Raw genomic sequence first — 17515 nt, 5'->3', positions numbered from 1 at the left:
AAAAAAATAAAAAATAAATAAAAAAAAAAACACTAAAAAAAAAAAAACTAAAAAAATAAAGTCACAAATAGTCCTTCTCATGTTGCCATCTGGAACATATAAGGTTAAGTACCATATGTCACACTATTTTTCCTCATGTCATGAGGCACACTGCAGAACACAGATTCCTTTGATGTTTTGTTGGCTTGCACCCTGAAGCTTTCTTCACAACCCATGTAATCCAGGAGTACAGTGAAGATTCTACTATTTATTTGTCCCATGTTTTATTTCTCCTGGACCTCCCATAAGATACCTCAGCAGTAGAGCAGACAATCAAACATTTAATCTATGAAGCAGGAAAACTAATGGTGTTTATCCCTCAAGTCAAATGACCAACTGAGCTACTGGGACTAAAGAGAATTCTTTAAATTAAAAGAAAAGAGTATAACTAGAAAAAATTATAAAAGGAATAAATGTCATGCACAAAAGCAAACATGGTAAAGGTAGGAGATCAATCACTTATAAAGCTACTATGAAGGTTAAAAGAAGTAGTAAAATCAATTATATTTATGAATTCACAAAATTAAAAAATGTAAAATATAACAATATATATAAAACATGGAAGGAAAATTAAAAATGTAGTGCTTTTAGAATGTGTTCAAACTTAAGCAACCATCAATTTAATATAGACTGCTATAGGATGTTACATATGAACCTCACAGTAATCACAAAACCTATAATAGATACATAAAAAATAAAGAGTTAAAAAGCTAAGCATAACACTCAAGAAAGCCATCAAACCTTGGGGAAGAGAATAAGAAAGGAAGAAAGAACTACAAAACAACCAGAAAACAATTAACAAAATGGCAATAAGTACATAACCATGCATAATCACTTTAAATGTAAATGGTCTAAATGCTCTAATAAAAAAACCACAGGGTGGTAGAATGCTTTAAAAAACAAGACCCATCTATATGCTGCCTGCAAGAATCTTACTTCAGACCTAGGGACACATACAGACTGAAAGTGAAAGAATGAAAAACATAAAACAGGATAGCAATACTTATCAGAGAAAATAGACTTTTTTTTTTTTAAAGTGGGCTCCATGCCCAACATGGGGCCTGAACTCACAACCCTGAGATCAAGAGTCACATGCTCCAATGACTGGGCCAGCCAGGCACCTTGACAAAATAGACTTCAAAACAGAGACTGTAGCAAGAAACAAAGGATATTACATAATGATAAAGGGATCAATCCAATAAGAGGAGATAACAATTGTAAAGATTTACATACCCAACATAGAAGCACCTAAATACTTAAAAGTGGATATTAATAGACATAAAAGGAGAAATTGACAGTAATACAATAGTAGGAAACTTTAACACTCCACATACATCAATGGATAGATCACCCACACAGAAAATCAATAAGGAAAGAGTGTTTTTAAACAACACATTAGACCAAATAGACTAACAGATAAAGAACATTCTATCCAAAAAAAGAATACATATTTGTTTCAAATACACATGAAACATTCTCCAAGATAGGTCATGTTAGGTTGCAAAACAAGCCTCAATAAATTTAAGAAAATTGAAATCATATCAAGCATCTTTCCAACCACAACACGGTGAAACTGGAAATCAATTACAAGGAAAAAACTGAAACCTCTTCTTTAAATGGTTGGTCAATTCACCATGAAGTAATCTTAGCCTGACATTTCCTTTGTAAGAATTTTATAATTACTAATTCTCTTTCCTCATTATCTATTCAGATTTTCTGCTTCTTCTAGTGTCAGTTTCACAGGTCTAGGAATTTGTCCATTTCAGTTATGTTATCTAATTTGTTGGCATACAGTTGTTAATAGTACTCCCTTATAATCCTTTTTAATTCTGTAAGGTCTATAGTGAAATTTTTTTCATTTCTGATTTTAATAACTGGAGTCTTCTTTTTCTCAGTCAGTTTAGTTGAAGTTTTCTCAATTTTGTTGACGTTTACTAAGTACCAACTTTTGGTTTCACAAATTTTCTTTATTGTTTTTCTATTCTTTATTTTGGTTCTCATTTCCTTCCTTCGGCTTGTTTTGGCTTTATTTTGCTCATCTCCTTCTAGTTGTTAACTAGATAGAAACTAAGATTAGATTAGGTTAGTTTTTGATTGACCTCTTCTTTTTTAAGTAACTTGCTGTCCATTAGGTCTCAGGCCTCCATGGTGTTGCTCAGCAAGCAGATAGCCCACTGCACTCTGGTCACATTGCCTCCTGGCATCAAGGCTGGATGGTTGTTGAAACTAGCTGGAAACCAATCTACAAACTGAACAGAGTTCCTTGACTTCATGGCTATAATTGCAGCATTCACATCCTTAGGGACCATATCCCCTCTGTATAGTAAGCAACAGGCCATATACTTGCCAAGTTGAAAATCACACTTGACTGGTTGGCTAGAGAACTTAAAGAAAATAGTGGTATGACTGACACAGAGATCTACTTGCAATAGGTTTTGTCAGCAGAGATGATGAGGGCAAAGGCTGTCATGGGGAAATGTATTCTCAGATAAGGTACAGTGTTAGTCTAGAACTCAATTAGGTCTACATTCAAGGACCCTTCAAACCAGAGGGAAACAGTAATGGAAGATCTATCAGCCTATTTATGCAGTAATAAGACAGGTGTTCTACCCCAACTACGTGATGGCACATGTCATAGATGGTCATGGGTGGTGAGGATAGAGCTGTAAGGCTCTACTGCAGCAGTGGGGATCCTGAGGGCTGGATACACAAAGAACTCCCAATTTAATCTTCCTGCTATATTCTATCAAAAGCCACACTACTAAGAGAGATGTGAACCCTAATTCAACACCTCCTCCAAAGCTTAAGAAAATTAAAAATCCCTTTCCCTTAAGTCCTCTACAGTGTCTGCCAGCTTTTGGATCATCTCTAGTTCAAGACTGACAATCTCTGACCCCACAGAGTTGTGAACCCAGGCGTGGTTGTTTGTAGCATCTCCCCTCCGTTATGCTAAGAAGCTGCTCTAGGTGGAAGAGTGAATGGTACTTCCCTGTAAGAATTCCATCTACAACAGTTGGTTCTTGATCTGGGAGGGGTTCCTTGGGCACACACTTCCCAGCTCTTGCCTCACAAAAAAAGGTATCAAAAGGCACTCATAGTCTCCATTTTAATTTTTCCAACTGATGCTTTTTATTGTCAAAAATGATGTCACCTGGCTGGATTCCATATTCCAGGCAACTGTGTTCCCAGAAAGTGCCCCCAATCTGAATACCAGCTTTGCCAATGTTAACAGAAGGGCATTTCCTCTTGTTGATCTGAAGGTGTCAACACTGCCCTGTGATAGTGATTCTAAATTGTTTCCTAAAGACAGCACATAATCTGATATTTTTACATATACTTTTCCAGTTTGTATCTTTTGATTAGAAAGCTTAATATACTTTATATACCATAAAATACATTTTATATATCATTTTATGTACAATAAAATATATCAAGCTTTCTCTTAATTTTTCTATTGTCTTCTTTAGTGTTAGATATTTCTAATATACCATTCCCTTGTTTCCCCTTTACATTTTTTATTTACTTAATGGTTTCCCCAGTAATTACAATTAAAACCTTACTTAAAGCAATCTAGTTTGCTAGCTTTAATTTCAATAGGAAACAGAAACTTTACCCCAATATATTTCCATTTGCTCCCCTCTCCTTTGTGCTATAATTGTCATACAATTTGTATCTTTACACATTTTAAGCCCCTTCAGTTTTATAATTAATGCTTTATGTAGTTTTCTTTTAAATCAGACAGAAGAACTACAAACAAAAATACATATTGTCATTTATATTTACCTATGTAGTTACCTTTACCAGTGTCTGTATTTTTGTGTATGGATTGAAGTTACTATCTAGTGTGCCTTTACTTCGGCCTGTATTTTTTTTGTAGGCCAGGTATTCTCTCAATTTTTGTGTATGTAACAATGTCTTAATGTTATAAGGTCTTAATAACACCTTCATTTTTGCTAGATATAAAATTTTGGTTGAGAGGGTTCTAACACTTTGAATATGTCATTCAAATGAATTCTAGCCTCTATTTTCTTAAGGTTATTTGTTTTGAGTGAGAGAGAGTGAGTGCACATGTGTGCACACACAAGAGTGGGGCAGGGGCAGACAGAGAGGGAGAGAGAGAGAATCCCAAGCAGGCTCCACACTGTCAGCGCAGAGTCTGATGTGGGGCTCAAACTCACGAACCATGAGATCATGACCTGAGCTGAAATCAAGAGTGGGAGGTTTAAGTGACTGAGCCACCCAGGCAGCCCTAGCCTCTGTTATTTCTGATGAAAAATCAGCTGTTACTCTTATTGAGGATACCTTGTACTCAGTCATTTCTCTTGCTACTTTCAAGATTCCCTCTTTAGCTTAGCTTTTAATAGCTTATGATATGTTTGGTGGTAGATCTCTTCAAGTTTATCTTACTTGGAGTTTTCTAAACTTGAATATGCAGATTCATAATTTTCATGAAATTTGGAAAATTTTCAGCCATTTCTTCAAATATTCTTTCCATCTCTTTCCCTCCTTTCTGGGACTCCCATTATGCTGTTGGTATCCTTGAAGGTGGTCCCAAGCCTCAGTTTTTTTGTTTTTTTGTTTTTTTGTTTTTTTTTGGTGTCTCAGTTTTTTTTATTTTTTTATTTTTTCAATATATGAAGTTTATTGTCAAATTGGTTTCCATACAACACCCAGTGCTCATCCCAAAAGGTGCCCTCCTCAATACCCATCACCCACCCTCTCCTCCCTCCCACCCCCCATCAACCCTCAGTTTGTTCTCAGTTTTTAAGAGTCTCTTATGCTTTGGCTCTCTTCCACTCTAACCTCTTTTTTTTTTTCTTCCCCTCCCCCATGGGTTTCTGTTAAGTTTCTCAGGATCCACATATCCTGAATGAATGATCCACATATCCAGAATGAAACCATATGGTATCTGTCTTTCTCTGTATGGCTTATTTCACTTAGCATAACACTCTCCAGTTCCATCCATGTTGCTACAAAGGGCCATATTTCATTCTTTCTCATTGCCACGTAGTATTCCATTGTGTATATAAACCACAATTTCTTTATCCGTTCATCAGTTGATGGACATTTAGGCTCTTTCCATAATTTGGCTATTGTTGAGAGTGCTGCTATAAACATTGGGGTACAAGTGCCCCTATGCATCAGTACTCCTGTATTCCTTGGGTAAATTCCTAGCAGTGCTATTGAAGCCTCAGTCTTTTCAGTTTTCTTCTTTTTCTTTCTGTTCCTCATTCAAGATAATCTCAACTGACTCATCTTTAAATTCACTGATCTTTTGTCAATCCAAATGTGCTCTTGAGCTTCTCTAATGAATTTTTCATTCCAGTTATTATACTTATCAGCTCCCTAATTTCTATTTGATTCTTTCTTACAATTTCTCTTTATTGATATTGTTTGGGGAGATGTTATTCTCATACCTTCCTTTAATTCTTTATATATGGTTTCCTGTAGTTCTTTGAACATATTTATAATAGATGATATAAACTCTTTGTGTACTAAGTTCAACATCCAGGCTTGCTTTGGACAGTTTTTCTTGATTGCTTATTCTTTCTCGCACACAGACCATACTTTCCTGTTTCTTTGCATCGCTCACTTTTGTTGTTTTCAAAACTGGACATTTTAAATATAGCAATTTCCAACTGTGGAATCAGATTTTTTCCCCTCTCAACCCAGAGTTTATTGTTACTACCAGTTTTTATTAACAATGATGATGTTTACTTAGTGACTTTCCTGGGCTAATTCTATGAAATGTGTATTCTTTTCATGTTGAGCTTTGTTTAGTGGTCAGTTAATAATTGGACAGACATTTCCTTAAAATGCCTGAAACCAATAAACCTCTGAACCTTTGCTTAGAGGCTGTATTCTAATAGAGCACATTTTCAACACCCTGGCAGTTTACAATTCTGCCTTAGCCTTCACATCCTGTTTTCCAGAACCTCAAGATCAGCCAGTATGAAAGATCAAAGTCTTTGTAGGACATACACACAGCTTTGAACATGTCCACAGCCTTTAGAAATCCAGGAATTCATTACAGTTTTTCAAAGCAGCCTATTAACATCATTCCCAGGTTTTCCTATTAAACTGTTTTCCCTCAACAGGTGTTGAGGTGTTACCACCTCAGGCAGCTGTGATGTTCAACAAATGCCATGATTTTTTTTTCAACAAATGCCCTGGGAAAAGAGTTTTTCCACTGAGCAAACTCTGACTCAGGTCAATAAAGACAAGCCCTGTGCATGGGGCTTTCCCAGAGAGCTGCCATATAGGTCGAATAGTGACAACTCCTGGCAATGGTGCTTTTGGTTATTAAATTGGTTATTAAATGGTTATTAAAACCATTGGTTTTCACAGCTAACATGACTGTAAGGCTGCTGGTTTATGAGGCTACTGCAGAGCTGGGGGCAGGGGCATGGGAACAGGACAAGTTAAAACATGACAAAGCTTACAATTCTTACCAAGATTCAGCTGTTTTTCCTTGAATAAATGTTCTTCAAATTGATGCAAGTCCTTGGTTAATTCCCAGAGTTCTGAAAAAGTTGATTTTGACAATATTCTGCCAGTGTTCTTATTGCTTTTATGGAGGCTATTTTCAGAAGTCCTTACTCTGACCAATCCAGAACTGCTTCCACATGTAGTTTTAATAACAGAAGATATGTTATACCAACAACTAAGAAATGATAAAGCATGTCACTTGCTGAGTTAACAGATGTTGACATTTAAATACACCCTGAAATGACTTAGCATTGATACTATGAAATGAACCAGAAGCTTCCCATAAATTTCTTTTCAGAAAAAGTTCATATTCTTAATTCTCGCCTTTTCAGTACCTTGATCTAATACAGGACATTTTATTTGCCTCAATTACTTTAGTGAAATGTGCCATCCTTGACTCTTTCCTCACATCCATTATTTCCCTGCCCAAATCATCCTGATTAGCTACTTTATTCTAACATAAACTGGACTGTGCAATTCAGCTGCTCATAAGTTTCTAATAGTTTCATCTCCTATAGAACTCACAATCCTCTATGATCTATGTGCAAAATATTTTTCCAAGCCCATTCTCAGCTCCCCCATTAATGTCCTATACTCCAGCCAAATTCTTGCCTTTTCCCAAATCTACTCTTTGAGCTCTTTTAATTCCCTTGGCCTGAAATACCATCTCCATTTACAAACAAGTGAAATTCCATTGTTCCTCTAAAATGGTTCAAATGTCTATTCCTCAACCTTATCATTCTTCTCTTGCCTTTCTTTCTTGTAGTGACATACATTATTGCTTTTCTCATAGCTCATTATACTGCATCATTCTCAAACTGCCCACAGGACAGTGAACATATCTACTTGCCTTTGCATTGCCGTTAAACATATATACACATATTTCAAGAAACATATGTAGCATTTGGGGTGCCTGGGTAGCTCAGTTGATTAGGCATCTGACTTCAGCTCAGGTCATGACCTCACGGTTTGTGAGTTTGAGCCCCGCGTCAGGCTCTGTGCTGACAGCTCAGAGCCTGGATCCTGCTTCGGATTCTGTGTCTCCTTTCTCTATCTGCCCCTCCCTTATTCTGCCTCTCTCAAAAATGAATAAACTTTTAAAAAAAATTTTTAAATAAACATGGGGCATTAAAGAGATACTTAAGAATTTGTCTCTTTTCATCACACATCGTTATTTGCCATTTTAAAACAATAAATAAAAATAAATACTACCTTGGTATGCCACAAAATCTGATTGCCACCCCAGTTTCACAAGAGAAAAGTTTCTAGGCATTATGTGGAAAAAAAAGGATCTCACCAATTTTGGCAAACACTGGGTTAAATAAAACTAAACAGTTTCTTTTCTAGACATTTTAGAAATGTTACCATCTAATGTGTATAATCAATCTCCAATTTAGCATTCATTATTTTCCAAACAACTAATCACAGAACTCTTTTTGTGCTGAACATCCCAAGGGACTAGTGTTCAGCAAAACACATTTGGAAAATGCCGGTCTAATTCTTTAAACACTAAGTATAAACAAAGTGATCTATTCTTTGTTCTTTTTAATTATCCAAGTTTACTTTAAACCTAACTACTGCATCTTTATAACTGAATCAGCTAAAATTAAGCTCTACTATAAAACAGGAAACCCAAAAAGTAGCAATGGCTTGAATGTGTGGCAATGGTTCTCTTTACTATGCATTAGAATATGACTTAAAGTGCTTGTTAAAACACAGATTTTCAGGCTCTACCCCTGGATTCTCATTTAGTAAATCTAGAATGGAGTCAAGAATCTGCATTTCTTGGGGCTCCTGGGTGGCGCAGTCGGTTAAGCGTCCGACTTCAGCCAGGTCACGATCTCGCGGTCTGTGAGTTCGAGCCCCGCGTCAGGCTCTGGGCTGATGGCTCGGAGCCTGGAGCCTGTTTCCGATTCTGTGTCTCCCTCTCTCTCTGCCCCTCCCCCGTTCATGCTCTGTCTCTCTCTGTCCCAACAATAAATAAAAAAAAAAAAAACGTTGAAAAAAAAAAAAAAGAATCTGCATTTCTAATAAGTTCTCAGGTGATGGTGAGGCTGCTAGTACAGGGACCACACTTTGACGTAAGGATTTTATTGTCTCAAGTAATATGAAAGGTCGAGGCTGGTACAGAAGCTCCAGAATGTTAAGGACATTAGCCCCTTCTAACTTGCTACTCCATCACCCCAGTCAGGGTGTCATCCTGACTTTCATCAAAGTCACTTCATGATCCAAGGAGGCTGCCTAAATTCTAACCACCATGTTCACTTCTAAGCAATAAAAAAGGGGTAAAGGCAAAAGAGCACATCTCCCAGCTAAGTCAGCTCCTTTTAAGGAGCCTTATTTGCAAGAACTTATGCAAAAGACCTCAACTAATGGTTAGGAAATGGTAAATGTAGTCTTTTAGGCAAATACATTACCATCCCAAATGAAACTGGGACCTATTATTAACAAAGAAAGGAAGGCTGGGTTTTAAATAGGCAACTAGATACTCTACCATACTACTTTAGTCCATATACACTTCAATCACCAAGTTCAACTGGTCTGCCTTCTAATTATTTCATAAATTTGTCCCATGAGTTTCATCACTATCTCTATTTCTCTAGACCTTGTTTTCATCATTTCTCACCTACTTTATTTTAACAGCCTTCTAACCAGTCTCCCTACCTCCTATCCTGGTAGTAAGCAGAAGACGGATTTTGAAGAAGGTAAAGCTATTTAAAATTCTTCAACGACTCCACATTTTCTATAAAATGATTAGGTCTGAGTATTTTACTATTTTTACAAAGCCTTCACCCACCTACTATAGGACTATTCCCTGCCTATACTATTAAACACAACAAACTGTTTCTCCCTTCAGTGCTTTTATAATGTTTTCTCTGCCAATTAAAATACTCTTGCCCCTCCTTCAACTTTATTACTCATTCTTTAACATTTCACTAAGGTACTACCTCTTCCAGAATGCCTTCCATGACATCCCTCTTCCACAGTGTAACTATCCCTCCTGTGCATTCCCATAAAGCTCTGTACAGAGCTATCACTGGATATTCCACATTGTATTTTGAAGATTCATTTGTATCTCTGACTTTCTCAATAGACTGTGTGCTTTATAAGTGTACAGACAATGTTTTAATTACCTTTATATCTCCAGAACTGAGTACAAAACCAATTATCATTTGTTGAATGTATCACCTTTCACCATTAGCTGGCTCATATAACTGAAAATCTGCATACGATTTGTCCAAAAATCTAATAACTTTTCTATTGTAAGTATCATAGTCTAATTATGCAATTTCAAAAAGTAACCACAGACAAAAAATCCTTCCATAACAACTCCAGTTAAATGAAATTTCAAAGTATACAATTTTTTGTATAGCCAAACATCTTTTATTTTTCACAACTGGAATACTAGACACAACCTAACTAGCTCCAGAACACTTCTAGATTTTTTCTGTTTATTTAACTAAACAGTTTTAAAAGGAACATCTGCAACAACAAAAAAATACTAATCTATCAATCAAAGTTGGCTTCACCATTTCTTGTCTTTTCCTTATATTTATTCAAGTTCTCTGTCTTTAATTCTTCTTCCTCTTTATATTGGGTATATTCAGTATCTTTTTCTGGGTTTGGAGGTGATTTCCCCTTTGGCACCAAGAAACATTCAGCATTCCAAACCTGCTCAGCAGTCATTGAACTTCTACAATAGATCAAGCTATAGAGGAGGGATTTGACATTATCATCCTGCAAGGAAAAAGACAGGTTACAAAACAAAAGTAAAATCAAAACAAAAAGACAAACCTCTATAAGGAAGGAGGATCCAATTCAAAAATACTTTTAATCAATAACACAAAGCTAAAATCAATTTTTCCTATTTAGATTTTTTACGATTTCTACAAAATTCAATTAATTTTTATTGGAAAGGAATTATTACTCCTATAATAAAACAATGGCATTGAATTACAAGGAAAAACTGTAATAGGAAAGAGAATCACAGCTGAAATATCTCAAAAACAAGTGAGATTCCAAAAAAGAGTATTTTAAGACTATTCCTTTTCCCTTTTTTTAGGGCACTGATCAGAGTTTGACACTATGAAATTATTACACTGAAGCTCTGTCTGGAAGGGTAATCTCCTTTACTGATCAACTGTCTCTGGTTTCAGTTTTGAGGTTATCACCTCTAGGAACTCTTCACCACTACCATTGTCATCATTCTCTTTTTTTTTTCAATTTTTATATCATCATCATCATGGGAGCCAGAATTTATTAGGTATCACTATTTCAAAGTTATTTGTATTATCAATTTAAACAACACTATAAAACTGCTCTTCCATTATTTCCACCTGACAAAGCATCTGGGATGTCTTTTTTTCCTCTCTATGATGACTCCTAACAGAACATATTTCACACTGAATAAAAATCACCTATTTATTGCTACTGTCCTCATTAGACTCTAAGATCCTCAAGATCAGAAATTTTAGTATATCACTTCATCCCCAACACATCCCCTAGCACAGTGGTAGGGATATAGCAGATATTCAGTAAACACCTGCTAAATTTATGATTGACAATGCCCACATTGCACTCTACAGAATGTTTTTTAAAATATTTAAAGACAGAATCTTCAACAGATATAAACAACTAAAAATTACAAAATCTAAATGAGAAAAAATTAGCACATGCTTGTGAAAACCACAAAAGTAGATTTAAAACAAGTAGAAAATCATATCAGGATTTTGGAAAAAGACTCTCATCACAAATGTGTCAATTTTCCCTAAGTTAATTTATAAACCTTATATGATTCTAAAAAAATATAATCATTTTTTTGGAACTAGATTTAGTTAACTGTAAAGATCTTTTAGAAAAACAATAAGCAAAAAGTGACATGAAAGCTCTAATAAAAAAATAGCAATGAGGAAGAAATTAGCCCTCCCAAGTATTAAAAGGTAAAAATCTGTTAATTAAAAGAATATAACACTGAAATATGAAAAAAAAAAAACCAATGAAACAAATTAGAAAAACTAAAAATAAACTCCAGCACAAATGAAATTTTAGTATGCAAAACAATGGCATTTGAAGGGAGGATATAACTTTTTAATAAAAGGCACTGGGACAAAGGGATACCCCATGGAAAAAGATAAGATCAGATCTATTCCTCACACCAAAGGATAATTCCAAATGTATCAAAAATCTAAATGTAAAAAATAAAATTATATAAGTACTAGGAAAAAATTACTCAACTCCCAAAAGTAATGACAAACAAAAAATTCTTCCTTAAGCTTTTCCCTCTCATAGATTACTAAATTTCACTAAATCTTAAAACACAATTAAAGAACAAATACAAAAACCATCTCTCTAAAACTCAAACTTAGGGGCACCTGAGTAGCTCAGTCAATTAAGCATCCAACTTCAGCTCAGGTCCTGATCTCATGGTCTGGTTCACGAGTTTGAGCCCGGCATCCGTCTCTCTGCTATAAGCACAGAGCCCTCTTCAGATCCTCTGTCCCCCCTCTCTTTGCCCTTCCTCTGCTGGTTCTCTCTCTCCCTCTCAAAAATAAATTAAATTAAATTAAAATAAATAAATAAATAAATAAATAAATGTTTTAAAAAATCAAAACCAAAATTAACTATGTATCTGATGATATAATCATATAGAAAATAATTCAAGTAACTTTAAGACATGTATTTTGACTTTACGATCTTAGTGGGATAAAATTCTAATGAGATTTATCCTAAGAACAAATAGAAAAACCTACCAAGAAATGTTAAAAACTATATCCAAGAACCTTAAGTATCTCTAATAATATCATTGTTATTACTAAACTATTACATTTGTTGTAGAATAAAGCTATTATGTAACTGCTAATATCATAAATATTAAGATAATTAGTGTAAAAGGAAGAGGATATTTAAATTTAAGTAAAATGTCTATAATCTTGAATTTGACTTGGAAAAACTTATACAATGTATTCATTTTTACTTTTCTTTTTTTTAAAAAAAAATTTTTTTGGATGTTTATTTACTGGTGGGGAGGACAGAAGTGGATGAGACAGAGGATCCAAAGCAGGCTCTGGGCTGTCAGAGCCCAATGTGGGGCTCGAACTCACAAACTGTGAGATCATGACCTGAAGCCAAAGTCAGACACTCAACCGAGTCAGGCGCCCCTCATTTTTATTTTTCTAAAAAAAAATATGCACTGCCTTTTGAAAAGATCCAATAACAATGAGCAACCTTTAAACCCATATCTTTGTCTCCAAATTTCCAACTAAAAGGATTCAGGATTCCTTGGAAAACTGACCAATCCAGTTATTGGATAAGGATTGTAGGAGATAATTAGGTACATAGTATCATGCAAAAATCAATTTATAAAAGACAGATCTGTGACAAAAGTCACAGGATGCATCTTAAATAACATTCTCCAAAAAATGGGACAACGTGAGCAAAAAATTGACTTAAAATTAAATGAGACACATGAAACTATGTTTAAATCTATTACGATTTTAAAATATTTAAAACAAAATTTTGAAATCTGACTGATGTCTTCTGGAGGCTACAAAGACACCAACTCACTATTGTTAAAATTGCTTTCCCTGAAATTACCGAATGAAGTAAAATTTAGGGTAACCCAATATCTGGTGAGACAAAGTTTATTTTTACAGAAGGATTCCAATTAATAAACACAGAGGCAGTAACAGAACTGAAAAATCACCATTCTTCAATAAAACAAAATATCTATACTACAATCATCAATTAATGCTAAAACTATTAGGCAGTAAATGGAAAAATTAATTAATGCATGGATTAGGCTGAACCCATTGATCACTCTTACTGTGACACCTGACACTTTATGACACCCCTCACATGATACAACAGATGTGGAAAGCACCACCTATAATACATACTTGGTGTAAAAACTGAATCTGAGGGGCGCCTGGGTGGCTCAATCAATTAAGCGTCCAAGTTCAGCTCAGGTCATGATCTCACAGTCCCCCCTGTGTCGGGCCCTGTGCTGACAGCTCGGAGCCTGGAGCCTGCTACGGATTCTATGTCTCCCTCTCTCTCTGCCCCTCCCCCACTCATGCTCTGTCTCCCTCACTCTCAACAAATGAATAAATGTTAAAAAAAATTTTTAAAAACTGAATCTGAATTAATTATGTCTCCATATCTACAAGTTTTTTTTTTAACTGGAGAAAGGGGAAATATGAAGTAATACCATAAAGATGTAATCAATCAATTCCAAAATGTGAAATTAAAGTTTCTTCACCAAATAAATGGCATGTAGAAAAGGATGTGGGTGTGAGGAAACTTTACAGATCACAGGAAATTTAATAGATATATTAACCAAATACAATTTGATCTTGCTGAGATCTTGATCAGAAAAAATACATATATATAAATATATTTGAGAAAATTAAGAAACTAAAACATGACCTTGAAGAATTATTTCTGGGTGGGGGGAACCTGGGTGTCTCAGTCGGTTGAGTGTCCAACTTCAGGTCAGGTCCGTGATCTCATGGTTCATGGGTTTGAGTCCCATATCAGGCTCTGTGCTAATGACTCAGAGCATGGAGCCTGTTTCAGATTCTGTGTCTCCCTCTCTCTCTGTCCCTCTCCTACTAGCACTCTGACTCTGTCTCTCAAAAATAAATAAACATTAAAAGAAATTTTTCTAATAAAAAAAATAAAAAAAACATTGCTGGGAAGGTAAGCTGGTACAGCCACTGTGGAAGACAGTATGGAGGTTCCAAAAAAAATTTTAAATAGAACTACCATATGATCCAGAAATTCCACTTCTGGGTATTTATTTGAAGAAAACAAAAACACTAACCCAAAAAGATATACACTGCAGTATTATTTTATAATAGCCCAGAACTATAATAGCCCCAAACTAAAAACACTAACCCAAAAAGATGTTCCCTGCAGTATTATTTTATAATAGCCAAGATATAGAAACAACCTAAGTGTACATCAACAGATGAAGAAAACGTGGTGTAAATTATGGAAGCAGCCCAAGTGTCTACCCATAGATCAAAAGATATAGAAAATGTGGGTACGTACACAGACACACACACACACACACACACAATAACAATACAAGTATTATTCAGCCATAAAAAAGAATGAAATCCTGCCATTTGCAACAACATGGTTGGACCTAGAGAGTATAATGCTAAGTGAAATAAGAAATGCTCAGTCAGAGAAAGACAAATACCATATGATTTCACCCATGTGTGGAATTTAAGAAACAAAACAAACGAGAAGAAAAAGAGAGACAAAACAAGAAACGGCCTCTTAACTGTTATTGTGTAACTGACAGAGGTATTACAGGATAATTAATTCACTAGTTACCATGTAACTGCATAGTGTTGGCACAAGGATCAATAAACAAGCCAAAGAACAGAATAGAGCCCAGGATTCATGAGTACATGGAAATTTGGCACAGAACAGAGTGGCATCATTCATCAGTGGGGACAGAATGACACTTGAATAAATGGTGCTGGGTCAATTATCTATCCACATATAAAAAGATACAATTAGAACCTTACTGAATATATACAAAAATGGATTCCAGAGAGATTAAAAATACAGAGGGGAAACAGAGGAAAAAGTGAGTCCAAAAAATGGCAGATGAAGAACATTTACCACAATAGAAAAGATTCATTCATTCAAAAAATATTTAATAAGGTTTTACTATATCTCAAACCCTGCTATGGACACTAGGGATACAACGATGCACAACACAAAGTCCCTGCCCTTACTGAGCTACAGATTAAATATAATTTTTTAAAAACTTAATGAAACAATAATCTATTTTTATTTTTTTAATGCTTATTTATCTTGAGAGAAAGTGAGCGAGTACAAACAGGAAAAGGGCAAAGAGACAGGGATAGAGAGACTCCCAAGCAGACTCTGTGCCATCAGCACAGAGCCCAACGTGGGTCTCGAACTCACAAACTGTGAGCCAAAATCAAGAGTCAGATGCTCAACTGACTGAACCACTGAGGCACCCCACAATAATCTATTTTTAAAAGGATAGATACATACATAGACTTTTCTGGGAAGATTCACAATAACAATGGTGCTTCTGGATGGCTGAGGTACATAATGATAGAGATGTGCTTCTTTTCGTAACTTTTGAATATTTTATCATACATACGATATATTAAGAAACTACCTTGAAATCAACATAAGAGCTGTACAACAGAGAATGAACTGCTCTGAACTTAAGCAGAGGCTGAAGGCCATCTGTTGGATCTATTACTGAAGAAATTCTTCTGAGGGCTAGAAACTAGTGAATTAATTATCCTCTAATACCTCTGTCAGTTACATAATTCCATGATTTCTCTCCACTTGTGATATCGCCCCTGTAAGGTCTAGACTACAGTTCCCTCATTTGTTTGATAACTACGTGTGATTGCAAAACATAAATAAAGACAGCCCCATTCCCAGCACTAACAGCTGCCTCAGATCACACAAGCAAATACTACACAAGCCAAGTATTCTTCTAATTTGATTTCCACAAGTAGCTACCCACATTAAATAAAGACTTCTATTTACTCACCTTCTTTATGTATACACCTAGCAGAGTGCCTAGCACACAGCTAATGGATTACAACCTGCGGTAGGCAAACTTCTAAGATGTTCCCCAATGATTTCTCCTTCCTGGTATTCATGTCCTTATACAATCCCTTCCCGCTGAGTGTAGGATTGACATAGTGAGTTGGTTATGAAAAACTGTGACTTCAGTCTAGCTAACAGACTCTGTCTACTACTTTCTCTGCTCATACACTTTGATGAAACAAGCTGCCATGATGGAAATATGGCAAAAATTGAGGGCAACTGCTGGTCAACTAGAGGGGAACTGAAGTCTATCAACAATCATGTGAGCTTAAAAGTAGATCTTCCTTGGGGCGCCTGGGTGGCTCAGTCGGTTAAGCGGCCGACTTCGGCTCAGGTCATGATCTCGCGGTCTGTGAGTTCGAGCCCCGCATCGGGCTCTGTGCTGACAGCTCAGAGCCTGGAGCCTGTTTCAGATTCTGTGTCTCCCTCTCTCTGACCCTCCCCCGTTCATGCTCTGTCTCTCTCTGTGTCAAAAATAAATAAACATTAAAAAATTAAAAAAAAAAAAAAAGTAGATCTTCCTCAGCTGAGCATTAAGATGACTACTACAGGGGTGCCTGGGTGGCTCAGTCAGTTAAGCGACCGACTTCGGCTCAGGTCATGATCTTGCAGTCCATGAGTTCGAGCCCTGCGTCAGGCTCTGTGCTGACAGCTCAGAGCCTGGAGCCTGTTTCAGATTCTGTGTCTCCCTCTCTCTGACCCTCCCCTGTTCATGCTCTGTCTCTCCCGGTCTCAAAAATAAAACGTTAAAAAAAAATTTTTTTTTAAAAGATGACTACTACAGCCTAGAAGATAACTCAGTTGCAGCCTGTGAAAGACCCTGAAGCAGAGAACCCAAAGAAGCCATGCTCAGATTCCTGACTCACAAACAATAGGACAGTAAATGTGTGTTAAATCACTAAATTTCAGGATAACTTGTTGCAGTGTAATTTTTATATTAAGCCTAAAAGAGGAGTTTCAAGTGTTCACTTTGGGGGAAGCTGTAACCTCTAACGTAGCAGTACTGGTATTTTTCTAATGGCAAGAAATTTGTATCATAGGTTTTTTAAAAGTGTAAGACATTATCAACTTTGTTATCCCATTTCTATACTATAGCCAATAAGTGTAATAAAATATCTCATAGTCTCCCAAAAATTGTCTCCAATGTTTTTTACTACTATCCAAGAAGTGTGGAAAGCTCCTTAGTAATCATTTCTAATGATTGTTTTTTAAATGCTAACTTCATGGGATATTAGATGTTACAAAATACAGTATTTCTGTGGCCAAATAAGTTAAAGGACTACAGAGTTAAATAAAACTGTATGCGTTCCTTCACTGCAGTCCACACAATCAAAATGGCATGAGATCATGTTATCTGGAAGGAAGAAATAAA

The 17515-nt window shown here is 35.8% G+C and overlaps 1 protein-coding gene across 2 annotated transcripts in view; it reads right to left on the bottom strand.

Annotated features, from left to right (window-relative positions):
* Positions 1 to 9858: 9858 nt before the first annotated feature.
* Positions 9859 to 17515, bottom strand: part of STK31 (serine/threonine kinase 31) — a 76270-nt gene continuing 68613 nt past the window's right edge. For both annotated transcript variants that reach the window (XM_049642923.1, XM_049642925.1), the window contains exon 24: positions 9859 to 10266. In XM_049642923.1, coding sequence (XP_049498880.1) covers positions 10039 to 10266 — 228 coding nt within the window. In that variant the 3' untranslated portion in view covers positions 9859 to 10038. The remainder of the gene's footprint in view (positions 10267 to 17515) is intronic.

Source organism: Panthera uncia, chromosome A2 (genome assembly GCF_023721935.1).
Source record: "Panthera uncia isolate 11264 chromosome A2, Puncia_PCG_1.0, whole genome shotgun sequence".
NCBI lineage: Eukaryota > Metazoa > Chordata > Mammalia > Carnivora > Felidae > Panthera > Panthera uncia.
This window is presented reverse-complemented; position numbering and strand designations above follow the sequence as displayed.